The following is a 12,588-nucleotide window of genomic DNA, read 5'->3' on the forward strand; positions in this document are numbered from 1 at the left end:
TCGGTCGACAGAAGTGCGGCTTATGCTCCGCGCAGATTGGACAGTCCCTGGTCATGGCTCTGACCTCCTCGGTGGAGTAGGGCAGGTTGCGGGCCTTGATGTAGTGGAGAAGCCGGGTGACCCCCGGGTGGCAGAGGTCATCATGGATGGCCCGGAGTCGGTCATCTTGCGCGCTGGCGCACGTGCCGCGGGACAGGGCATCTGGGGGCTCGTTGAGCTTCCCAGGACGATATACTATATCGTAATTATAGGTGGAAAGTTCGATCCTCCACCTCAAGATCTTATCATTCTTGATCTTGCCCCGCTGCGTATTATCAAACATGAAGGCTACCAAACATTGGAAGGCTACCAAACGTTGGTCGGTAACGAGAGTAAACTTCCTACCAGCGAGGTAGTGCCTCCAATGCATACAGCTTCCACGATGGCGTGGGCTTCTTTTTCGACCGAGGAGTGTAGAATTTCGGAGGCTTTGAGGGTATGTGAAAAAAATACTACTGGCCTGCCCCCGTGGTTAAGGGTAGCAGTGAGGGCGACCTCTGATGCGTCGCTCTCCACCTGGAAGGGGACGGACTCATCCACCGCACGCATCACGGCTTTGGCAATATCTGCCTTGATGCAGCTGAAGGCCTGGCGGGCCTCGGCCGCCAGTGGGAAGATGGTGGCCTTGATTAATGGGCGGGCTTTGTCCGCGTAGTTGGGGACCCACTGGGCGTAATAGGAAAAGAATCCGAGGCACCTTTTCAGGGCCTTGGGGCAGTGGGGGAGGGGAAGTTGCAGGAGGGGGCGCATAAGGTCGGGGTCGGGTCCTAGAGCTCAGTTTTCCACGCCGTAGCCGAGGATGGCGATTCTGGTTGTACGGAAAACGCATTTTGCCTTGTTATAAGTGAGGTTAACGGTTTGGGCGGTTTGGAGAAATCTCTGGAGGTTGGTGTTGTGGTCCTGTTGATCATGGCCGCAGATGGTGACGTTGTCCAAGTACGGAAATGTGGCCCACAGCCCGTTCTGGTCCACCATTCGGTCCATCGTTCTTTGGAAGATCAAGACCCCGTTTGTGACGCCGAAGGGGACCTGCAGGAAGTGGAAAAGGCAGCCGTCTGCCTCAAAGGCCGTGTAGTGGCGGTCCTCCGGGCGGATTGAGATATGGTGGTACGCAGACTTCAGATCCACCGTGGAGAACACCTGGTAGTGTGCGATCTGGTTAACCATGTCTGCGATCCGGGGAACGGGGTACGCATCGTGGTGCGTGTACCGGTTTATGGTTTGGCTGTAATCTACAACCATCAGGTTCTTTTCCCCGGTCCTGACGACCACCACCTGAGCACTTCAGGGGCTATTACTGGCCTCGATGATTCCCTCCCGCAAGAGTCGCTGGACCTCGGACCAGATGAAAGTCCTGTCCTGGATGCTGTACCGCCTGCTTCTGGTGGCGACTGGCTTACAGTCGACGATGAGATTTGCGAAGAGCGAGGGAGGGTCGACCTTTCGGGTCACGAGGCTACATACAGTGAGTGGGGGTAGGGGCCCGCCGAACTTCAGAGTTAGACTTCTGAGGTTACACTGGAAGTCCAGTCCCAACAGGAGAGGAGCGCAGAGGTTGGGGAGTATATATAACTCGAAATCAGCGTACTTGGTATCCTGTATTGTGAGGGTTACCGTAGTGCACCCCCGGATCTGCACCGAGTGCGACCAAGAAGCGAGGGAGATGGTCTGATGTGCAGGGAAGATTGGGAGCGAGCAGCGCCTTACCATGTCTGGATGAATGAAGCTCTCCGTGCTCCCGGAGTCGAACAGGCAAGGCGTCTCGTGTCCATTTACCAGGACGGCCATCATGGAGCTCCGGACGTGTTTGGGTCGCGACTGACCGCGCTAAGTTGCGGGTAGCCGGCGTGGCCGGAGGTGCTGGGGTGGTCCCAAGATGGCTGCCCCCGTCGGTCACACGTGTCGTGCGGCGTTGCAGATGGCAGCCAAGATGGCGGCCCCCGTCGGTCGCATGTGTCGGGCGGAAGATAGCATCCAAGATGGGCCCCCATGAGTCACACGTGGCGGGCCGCGTGGGCAAGGATGGCCAAGATGGCGACCCCCTTTGAATCGCACACGTTGTGCGGGCTTAAAGACGGCTGCCCCCACGGACAACACGAAGCTGATGACAGGTCCAGGGGGATGCGGAGCCGGCAGGCAAGCTGTCACACTGCGTGGTCTGCGGGCCTGTGAGTCTGAGAGCAGGGGCTGCGATTTTGAGGATTTGGATCTGGCCAGGCAAACTTTAGCGAAATGTCCCTTCTTTCTGCAGTCGCTGCAGTTCCAAGCCGGGCAACGCTGCCTGGGGTCCTGATGCTGGCCGCAGAAATAGCAAGGTAGCCCCCCCCCCCCCCCCCCCCCCCCCCCCCCGTGTTGGGCGGGCAGCCGCGCAGCACAGGCCTGGGATACTCTCTGGTTGGGATCCACGAGGGGGTCTCGTAATCAGACGGGAACGTGTTGAGTCTTTGGAACACTACTTCTAGGGAGGAGGCTAGATTTACCGTCTTTTCCAGGTCGAGGGCACCTTTCTCGAGTAGGCGCTGTCTCACGTAGTTGGACCCGACTCCAGCCACGTAGGTGTCCCGTTCGAGAGGTCCATATGTTGAGCGGCCGTAACGGCCTGGTAGTTGCAACTTCGCGCATGGACTTTGAGGTCGAGTAGGTACTCCTCCAGCGATTCCCCGGGGCGTTGGCGGCGAGTAGTGAGGAGATGCCGCGCATACACCTCGTTCACTGGCCTTGTGTATAGGCGCTTCAGCATCGCGAGGGCGTCTGTGTAGGTGGAGGCTTCCTCGATTTGTACAGAGATTCGATGGCTCACCCGGGCGTGGAGGAGGCTCAGCTTCTGGTCGTCGGAGACGGAAGGCCAGGAGGAGGTGGTGAGGTAGGCCTCCAAATAGCGGAGCCAGTACGAAAAAATCCCTTTCGCCTCCACGGCTTGCAGGTCGAGTTCCAGTCGGTCAGGTCTGAGGGCCGATTCCATTGCGGTGTTGTAGTCAATTAAATTGATGCGACCATCAATTTACGAGAAACAGAGAGTGGATGTAAACTGTGGCTTTAATCAACTAGAAAAGTACCTGCCTGTGACTGCTCTACTAGTGCGAGCCGCCTACAGAGCTACTGCTCTTTATACCTCCCCTCAAGGGGTGGAGCCCACAAAGGCACCAGCATGATACAGTGAAATACATGGTGAATGGTTAATGCAATACGTTCACCACACCAACATGTTGAACCTTTGCTCATAAGACAATCCCTCCATACCGAGTGTCATCCTTGTGAACCTTCACTGAACCACCTACAATGATACAATAACTTTCCTTAAATAAGGGGACCAAAACTACTCACGGTATTCCAGTTGCGGCCTCACCAGTACCTTGTACATTGTAAGGATCCTCCTGTTTATCCCTGTTTGTGTCCCTTGTTTCTTTCCTTTTAATGTTATGTTACTATTTCAATTTTTGTACATGGATAATTAATGTGCCTTTAAGATGGACTGCACCTTTAATTTGAGTGACTGGTGTGAATTGGCCTATGACCCTAACTGTGAATTGGCCTATGTCAGAAGATCATCTCTAACACTACACTGGTGGCTTCGATCTCTACGCATCCTGGGAGGACAGCCTGCTGCAATGACTTCAACATCGGACACAAGGACACTCATCTTTCGCCTTTAAACAGTTATCATTTCTACCCCTCCCCCTCCTCTATGTATGTCTGCCGTGTGTCTGTGTTTTGATAAAGAGTGGGAAGGGAAAATAGAGTAGTAGATTAGCCAGCCGATATTCTGTTATAATTACTACATATTTCAACTTTGTTTTGTTACAAATAAACATTTATTTTCGAAAATTACAAACCTGGTAGCTATAAATTATTAAGCAATCGAAGGGCCAAATATTCTGTGAATTATTGATTAATTCACCTGAGTTGGGACTCCGGGTTTTGTAGGGCTCGAATCAATCACGCACTAGCCCAAGGTGGTGTAACAAGAGTTGCGGCAGAACTTCACAACTCTTATACTTCAACCCCCTTGAAATAAGGGTCAACGTTCCATTAGCCTGCTTGATTGCCTGCTGCATCTGTCTGCTAGCTTTCTGTGTTTTGTGCACAAGTCCCCCAAATCCTTTTGTGTTGCAGCTTTCTTCAGTTTTTCTCTATTTGAATAATACTTCTCTTTGATTCTTCTTTCCAAAATGAACTTCACATTTTCCCACATTATACTCCATTTGTCAACTTTTTGACCACTTACTTAACCCATTAATATCTTTGCAAACTTTGTATCCCTCTCGCAACTTGCCTTTCCACCTATTTTTATGTCATCTGCAAATTTGGGTGCAGTGCATTTGCTTCCTTCCCCCAAGTTATTCGTATAAATTGTTGTGATCCCAGTACTGATCCCTGTAGAATCCACTGGTTACAGGTCACCAACCTGAAAAAGAACCCCTTATCCCCACTCGCTGTTTCCTGTGCATTAGCCAATTCTCTGTCCATGTCAATATACTGCCCCCAATACCATGGGCTCTTAACTTCTGACTTAACCTTTTGTGAGGTACCTTGTTGAATGCCTTCTGGAAGTCCAAATACTGGCTCCCCTTTTCTTCACTCTGGTTGAAACTTCCTCGAAATATTCTGATAAATTAGTCAGGCACGATTTCTCTTTCATGAAACCATGCTGACTCTGCTCAAGTAGATTATGATTTTCCAAATGCTCTGCTATTACTTCCTTAATGATTGATTCCAATATTAGAGGTTAAGTTACCTGCGTTTTCCTTCCCTTTTTGAGTAGGGGCATCACATTGGCAGTTCCCCAATCCTCTGGCACTTCTCCAGAATCCAAGGATTTGGGGAAAATTACAATCAATGCATCCACTATCTCTTGCTATTTCTTTAGGATCCAAGCCATCAGGGTCAGGGCCTTATCTGTGTTTAGCTCCATTAGTTTGTCCAGTACTATTTGTCTAGTGATGGCGATGGTATTTAATTCCTCCCCTGTATTCTTTACTATAATGGAATTTTCTAAGTATCTTCCACCACAAAGACTGATGCTAAATATTTGTTTAACTCCTCTTCCATTTCCTTGTTCCCCTAACTATCTCCCTAGATTCATTTTCCAAGGGGCCTATGTTCACTTGGACCACTCCCTATCTTTTCATATATTTAGTGAAGTTCTTATTGTCAGTTTTTATATTCCTCAATAGGCCTCCACGAACAATATGGACTGAATGGCCTCCTTCTGTACTATAAACATTTTATGATTCCAATTGAGCCAGTTTTGCATTCATCCTGCTATCCAAAACGTACCAAGGTTGAAATCAGGCAGTGAGTAATATTCTTAGTTTAATAGCTATCTGATTTAAATCTAGTGGATAGCTTGAATCTAAGTGACAACTTGTTTCTAAGTGACAACTTGTTTAAATGGCAATGTATGAGAATGTTGATTAATCAGAGCAATAATGTGAATTCAGTACCTGACGTATCTTCCAAAGATAATCTATGAAGCAATTAATTCCTGAGAGAAGTTTGTCAAAAACTTGAGTGCTGACTGACGGGCATTGTCCAAGTATGATGAGAAGGTCAGCCAACAATTCCTGCTCCTGAAACTAAGCAGATGAACACATGAAACACTTGAATGATGTTCACCGGATTTGAAATGAACAAGAGAAGAATACAGACATGTAACACAAATTAAGAAATTGGCAGGGTTCTATGCAACAATTTAAAGATTTTGAATGTACAGACCTATTGGCTGCAATTCTACCACCGGGTGAGACGGGTGCATTGCGGGGTAGGCCCAAATCAGGCTTCACGCCGGGCGCAAGAACCACTTGACCCGCGGCGCTCGGCATGTTGTGATTTAAATATACGTAGCCTATTTGAGGCCGCATTCTCCCTGCACCGGGGAATCACTGGCAAGGCCTCACCTGGGCACCGATTAGTACCACTTGTAGAGACCAGGCGTGATGGCCACTCTGGAGCCTCCAGGCAGTCGGGGACAGAGCAACACTTGGGCACTCCCATTGGGTACCCTGGCAGCACCAACTTAGCACTGCCAGGATGCCAGCAGAATGCAAGGCAGTGCCAGGGTGCTAGGTTGGCATTGCCAAGTGTCGGGGCTGAGGACGGACATGCCCATGAAAGGGGCACAAGAGGGGTATGAAAGGGCTTCATAAAAATTGGAGGGGTGAAGGAGGTGTCTTAAAAGGGGGAGTGGGGGTGGGCATAAAAGGGGGGACCCTCAGAAACCCCATAGCAAGGTGCCTTCATTTGGGGGGTATGGAGCGGGCAATGCCCTTGTCTGCAGAGGGATGACATGTTTGGGGGTGTGGGGGACCTTTAAGCTTACTGGGAGATTGAAGAACCATTTCAAAATTGCACCCCGATCTCTGAGCAGCCAGTTTCATCGGTGAGTTCAGATCTCCACTGTTTCTAAGTGTGGGCTAGACCGGAGGAAAAGTGTGGGTGACTAATTGTGGGTGAATCCAGGTCTGGATATCACCAAAAGGACGACGGGAAATACCCTGCCAAGCTCACCCAAAATGACACTTTTGGCATGATTCTCCGGCCTCACTGTGCTCTCACTCGCGTGAAACGAGGCTGGTGCATAGCGGGAGAGGTCAAAAAAGAGAACCATGCCAGGCGACAGTTTGCGATGCAACCAGCCCACACCCGTAGGCAAAATCGGGATCTCGCCGTAGTGTGTTGAGAAACCAAAATATTCATCACTTAAGCCCGATTTCCATACAATTAACAGATGCCACCTCATGTCCAATAGCCTCCTGTCATTCATTGGCCTTCCCAGCAAGTGGTCACGCTGGCGCCGATTCAAAATTATGAACCTGGCGGAAGGGCTGCTGCGAGGACCCAAAGAGGTGAGTACCCATAATTGCTCACAGGCAAAGAGCCTGGGGGTACTGGCTTGCCATCTCAGTGCTCGGCAGGGGGAGGGAGGGGGGAGGGGGCAGCACCACACCAACTCCTGGTGCATGTCTACCCATTCCAGGGGTGGCCCTTGTCCCTGATCGTCTGCCTCACTGGACACCCATAACCCCCATTGATTGCCGAGGCCTTTGGTCATGCGGCTGAAGGCTGTTGCCAATAGGGAATTGGCAATCGTGGTTAGGTGAGCACTTCACACAACCCAAGTAGATTCCCGTGGGTAGGTGGGCCATGTACCATGTGGAAGTCATTGCCGAGCATCCCAATCACACCTTGTTGCATGGACACTGTGCCTGAACACTGCAGGAAGCAACCCCACACACGCAGCAGCCAACATTCGAACACCCAGGGGAAGGGTCACAGTCCCAGGGACATGTCCACAGCTGGAGGGTAGGTGAGTGCCACTGGGAGAGGGATGTCTGGAGAGATGGGCAAAGGGTTCGGACATCGACCTACATTGCGGAAGTGACAAAGGCATCATACTGGTAATGCCAATTACTAGGGGACATTGGCTTAGGGTGTGAGGAGCAAAGTTTAGAGGAGATGTGCGAGGGAAGGTTTTTACAGAGGGTAATGGGTGTCTGGAACTCGTTGCTGGAAGAGGTGATGGAAGCAGGTGCGAATGTGACATTTAAGCGGTGTCTTGACAAATACATGAATAGGATGGGAATAGAGGGATACGGACCCCGGAAGTGTAGGAGGTTTTAGGTCAGACTGGCAGCATGGTCGCACAGGTTTGGAGGGCTGTACTTTTCTTTGCGCTATACTGTTTGGCAAATTGGATCCAAAATTGGCTTACTGGCAGGAGGTAAACGGTGATGGTTGAAGGTTGATTTTGTGACTGGAAACCTGTGTCCAGTGGTGTTCCACAGGGATCTGTGCTGGGTCCCTTGTAGCGTCCATTAAAGATCTGAATGTGAATGTGGGAGGTATGATCTGTAAGTTCGCAGATGACACGAAAATTGGTGGTGTGATAAATAGCGAAGAGGAAAACCTGGAGATTACAGGATGATGTAGACAGGCTGCTGAGATGGGCAGAGCAGTGGCAAATAGAATTTAATGCTGAAAAACATGAATGGATGCATTTTGCGAGGTCTAGCAATGCAATGAATGGTAGGACACTAGAAAGTAAAGAAGACCAGAGGGACCTTGGGGTCTTTGTTCAAAGATCTCTGAAGGCAGCAGAACAGACAGATAAGGTGGTTAAGAAGGCATAAGGGATATGGGCTTTATTTAGTAGAGGCATAGAGTACAAGAGCAAGGTCATGATGGAGCTGTAAAAAACGCTTGTTCGGTCACAGCTGGAGTACTGTGGACAGTTGTGGTCACCGCACTATAGGAAGTGTGTGATTGCACTACAAAGAGTTGTTAGCACTCTTGTATGAGAATTCCAACAATTTACAATTGACTGTGAAGGAAGACGACTAAACCACAGGGGTGATAGCACTAACCAATAGGTATCTTTTACGTTGAAACAAATTTCAATTTAAACACAGAATCAATCACATTAGTGACACAGCAGTAGCTTTGCAATTAACAGTTCTTAAATAAAAGGAAAACAAAAACTTCAATTGACTATCTACACTTGCCATTGTATATTCCAATTACGCAACCCAATACAGTTCAAATACCATTTATAAATAAAATTATCAATCAGGGTTACTTGCTTCTCTTTGTAGACCTCTGCTGAAAGTCCCTTACAGGATAAGCTGAAAATCCTTTTGTCTGGTCAGACTCAAATCCTATGGTAAACCACAAAACTAGATACACATGGCTCCTCCCATTAATTACATCATCAGTAGCCCGAACTTGAGGCATTCTCCAGTCTCCTCCCATTAAGATGACCCATGACCTGCTTAGCTAGAACTAAACAAAAATTATCTACACCTAGGCAAGCTCCTTACATAAATAATATTCAATTTGCCATAACTCTGTAAACAAGTAAATAGTTAAAATAAACGATGATCTCACCTTTACAGGCCTTAATCACAGCTCTAGAAGACATACTGCCTGAATGTTGGTAAATGTGGAGTTGGACCGCATGTAAAACCTGGGGATCCTAAAGCCAGTACAATTTTCTGATTGGGTGTCACCGGTCGTACCAGTAATACAAAACCCGATGGGTCGGTGCTTCGCTGCAGGATTACAAAATGACAGTAAACTGGGCTTCACGCTTAGGCCGTTATCCAGTCCCCAGGATCAAAGATCTGGTCCAAAGAGGTGCAGGTTAGGAGGATTGGCCATGCTAAATTGGCCCTTCGTATCCAAAAAGGTTAGGAGGGGTTACTGGGCTGCAGGGATAGGGTGGAGTCGTGGGCTGAAGTAGAATGTTCTCTCCAAGGGCCAGTGCAGACACGATGGGCTGAATGGCCTCTTTCTGCACTGAAAATTCTATGATCTGTAAGTCAAACTCAGTGGTGGATGTACATTCACCAAGCAAGATATGAGCCATGCATATGTCCAGCTAGTCCTGGCCCTCAACTTGACTGAAGTGCTATAATGCTTTTAAGTGGAAGGCGTCCGCCTCCACCGTGAGAAGTGGGTCTTCAGCACAGCCGAGGCGGTGAACCTCTTGACCGCCATGGTCTGCACCATGAAGGTTCAGGCCACCTGTCAAGCCCCGGTCCCGGGTGGCAACGATTTTCGGGCTTTCTTGGGGCTAGTTAATTATTATGGAACGTTCCTCCCAAGATTAGCCATGACATTGGCTCCCCTCCACAGACTACTAAAGAAAGGACAACCCTGGGTGTGGGGCACCGAGCAATAAGCAGCGCTTGCCAGAGTAAAACTATTTCCCCTGCGAGACTGCTTACTCATTTTGACACCTCTAGGCCACTCTTACGGACCTGCGACACATCCCCTTACAGCGTCAGAGCCGTGCTAGTCCATATAATGGAAGACGGTTTTCCAAGTGACCTACCACATTTGCGTCTAGGACATTGGCCGATGTGGAGAAACAGTACGCATACGTGGAGAAAGAAGAACTGTATTCCCCGCTAGAACATCCACCACTAAGTATATGGCACCACTTCACCTTTCTGATGGACCACAATCCCGTTCTGGGGCTCTTCAAGGATCGGCCGACACTGGGCACTAATACAGGCAGCGTATGACTACGCATTGGAACGTCGCTCCAGGGCCCACATACCCCGTGTGGACGCGTTGAGCCACCTACTTAGCCCACTAAGCCACCTATTCCCCCTACAGCCGATGAGGTAACAGCTGCTCTCTATTTCATGGACTCACTACCGGTCACTGCATCTCGCATTCATGGCTGGACCCAGATCGACCCACAGCTCCACAGTATCAAGTACATGGTGCAGTGTGGGGCCGAGCACCGGTCTCTGCCTGAAGACTTGAAAGCTTATATGGGGAAGATGAAAGAACTGAGCACTGAAGACAATGTGCTCTTATGAGGCACCTGTATGGTGGTCCCCGAGCGTGGACGTGCAGCATTCTTACTAGATCTCCATAATGGACACCCGGGATTGTCTACAATGAAGATTCACGCCCAGAGTTACGTCTGGTGGCCCGGCATCGACGCACACAACGTTAAAGTAGCCAAGCGATGCCCCCAATGTAAGTCGCACCATCAATTACCCCCGGCAGCCCCACTGCACCCTTGGGATTGCCCCTAAAGGCCTTGGGCCTGGGTTCACATCAACTTTGCGGGCCCTTTCCAGGGGGCAATGCTCCACCTCCCGGTAAACGCTCACTCTAAGTGGTTGGAAGTGGTGCAGATGCAGGAAATAACCGCCCAGGCCACCGTGGAAAACTACGCAGGATTTTCAATGTATACAGAATTCCAAAGGTACTGGCATCCGATAATCGCACTCTATCCACAAGCGTGGATTTTGCGACGCACGCCTCCACCAACGGGATACGATACGTGAGGACTGCTTCCCACCACCTGGCTTCGAACGGGCTAGCCGAAAGAGTGGTCCAAACAATTAAGCTGGGCGTGAAGAAGCTGACGGCTAGATCCTTGGACACTCACCTGGTGGGTTTTCCTTTTGTTCTAGCCTACGATACCGCATGCCACGATGGGCATTGCACCAGTGGAGCTCTTGATATGCCGTTGACTCTACACCTGTGAAAGGGCAGTGTGCAGGTATGGACCGCGGCCTACAGGGCAGCCATCTTGTTGTGCAGCCCATTGACCACCCACTGTGGCAGGTAGTTCCGCAGAGACACCGGCCATATGAGTGTACCAACTCCCACCTCATCCCCAACTCCATCCCATTAACCTCCACCCCACACAACCCTTTCCTCCACCCACCTCTACCCCACCAGCCTCTCCCCCCACCTACAACTAGACACCATCCATCAGCGGGCATCATGTGGCCCATCCAAGGGCAACGGTCACAGTAGCCCCAAAAGCAGGGCGTCGAGTGGGGGCCGCAGAGCGTACCACTGGTATGGGTAGGGACAGTCACCGGTACCCCTGTCGGCAAGGATGGGTGCCGGGGCTAGAAGCCCACGCTGTGCCAGGCACCGATGGGGCCAGGGGTGCGGTGCGGAGGGCAGAGTGCGAGGGAAAGGGCCGGGGATGGGTGTGGAGATGATGGGGGGGTGTGGAGATGATGGGGGGAGGGGAGGCGGGGGGGGGGGGGAAGAGAGGGTCATGCGGGGGCAGGGGCTGCAGTGCGGGCTGGGGCCACCGTGTAGCCCGTTGTACCTGGTTGAGCACTGGGGTGCGTGTAATGCTAACATGTCTGCTTTTCACCCGTTCAGGCAATGAACTTCGGAATCCAACCAGGACTGATGGTCTACATCCTGGCCGCTGTAGCCCTGGGGGATGCACTGAGGCTGTATGAGCAGGAGCTGCTCAGGGAGGGCCCCGCAGCAGCGGAGCCCACCCCAGAGGAACAGGAGGCAGCCAGTGAGGATGGACATCCGGCCACCCAACAGGCTGAAGAGGAGGTGGGAAGGAGGCACCGCATGAGGCCTTATGTGCACCTGCAGCGCTTGTATTTTGAGAACCATGTATTGCCTTCAAAGACCCTGGCTGAGCAGAGGGACCGTGCGGCATATCTGCCGGATCATGGTGCACCTGGAACCGTGGGGTTATGGAGCAGGACACCCGCTCCCGATGGCTGTCAAGGTGACAGCCGCCCTGTACTTTTATGCTGTGGGGTCCTGTCCGGAATCTCACAGACATTGGTGCACAGTTGCATCTGCGCTGTAACGGAGGTCCTGCATTCCCGGTCGGCACAATATATCAAATTCAATGTGAACCGAACCCACCAGGATGGCTTTGCCGCCATCGCTGGGGTGCCTAAGGTCCACGGGGTGATCGGGGAAATGCATGTTCCCCTACGAGCACCGGCTCATAACGTGCCGGTCGTCACAAACAGAAAGGGGTCCCACTCAATTAATGTGCAGCTGGTGTGTGACCATAATCTGCACATCATGCATGTCTATGCCTGATACCCAGGCAGTGTGCGCAAAGCCTTCATCCTGACACACTCGATAATTCCTGACAACTTCGAGACGCACCTGCGGGTGAGAGGTTGTCTCTTAGGCGACAGGGGTTATCCACTGCGGTCATGGCTGATGACGCCTATCCGAAGGCCACAGACCAACCCCGAGACCAGCTACAACGACGCCCATGCCGCGACTATGGGCATGATCGAG

General features: G+C 51.1%; 1 protein-coding gene across 4 annotated transcripts in view; it reads right to left on the reverse strand.

Annotated features, from left to right (window-relative positions):
• The window catches only part of mei4 (meiosis-specific, MEI4 homolog (S. cerevisiae)), a 338,515-nt gene that overhangs the window by 96,131 nt on the left and 229,796 nt on the right, over positions 1-12,588 (reverse strand). For 3 of the 4 annotated variants that reach the window (XM_038802812.1, XM_038802840.1, XM_038802830.1), the window contains exon 4: positions 5,484-5,615. The exons of the other annotated variant lie outside the window; for it this stretch is intronic. In XM_038802812.1, coding sequence (XP_038658740.1) covers positions 5,484-5,615 — 132 coding nt within the window. The remainder of the gene's footprint in view (positions 1-5,483; positions 5,616-12,588) is intronic. 4 annotated transcript variants of the gene reach the window in all.

Source organism: Scyliorhinus canicula, chromosome 1 (assembly GCF_902713615.1).
Source record: "Scyliorhinus canicula chromosome 1, sScyCan1.1, whole genome shotgun sequence".
NCBI classification, from domain to species: Eukaryota; Metazoa; Chordata; class Chondrichthyes; order Carcharhiniformes; family Scyliorhinidae; genus Scyliorhinus; species Scyliorhinus canicula.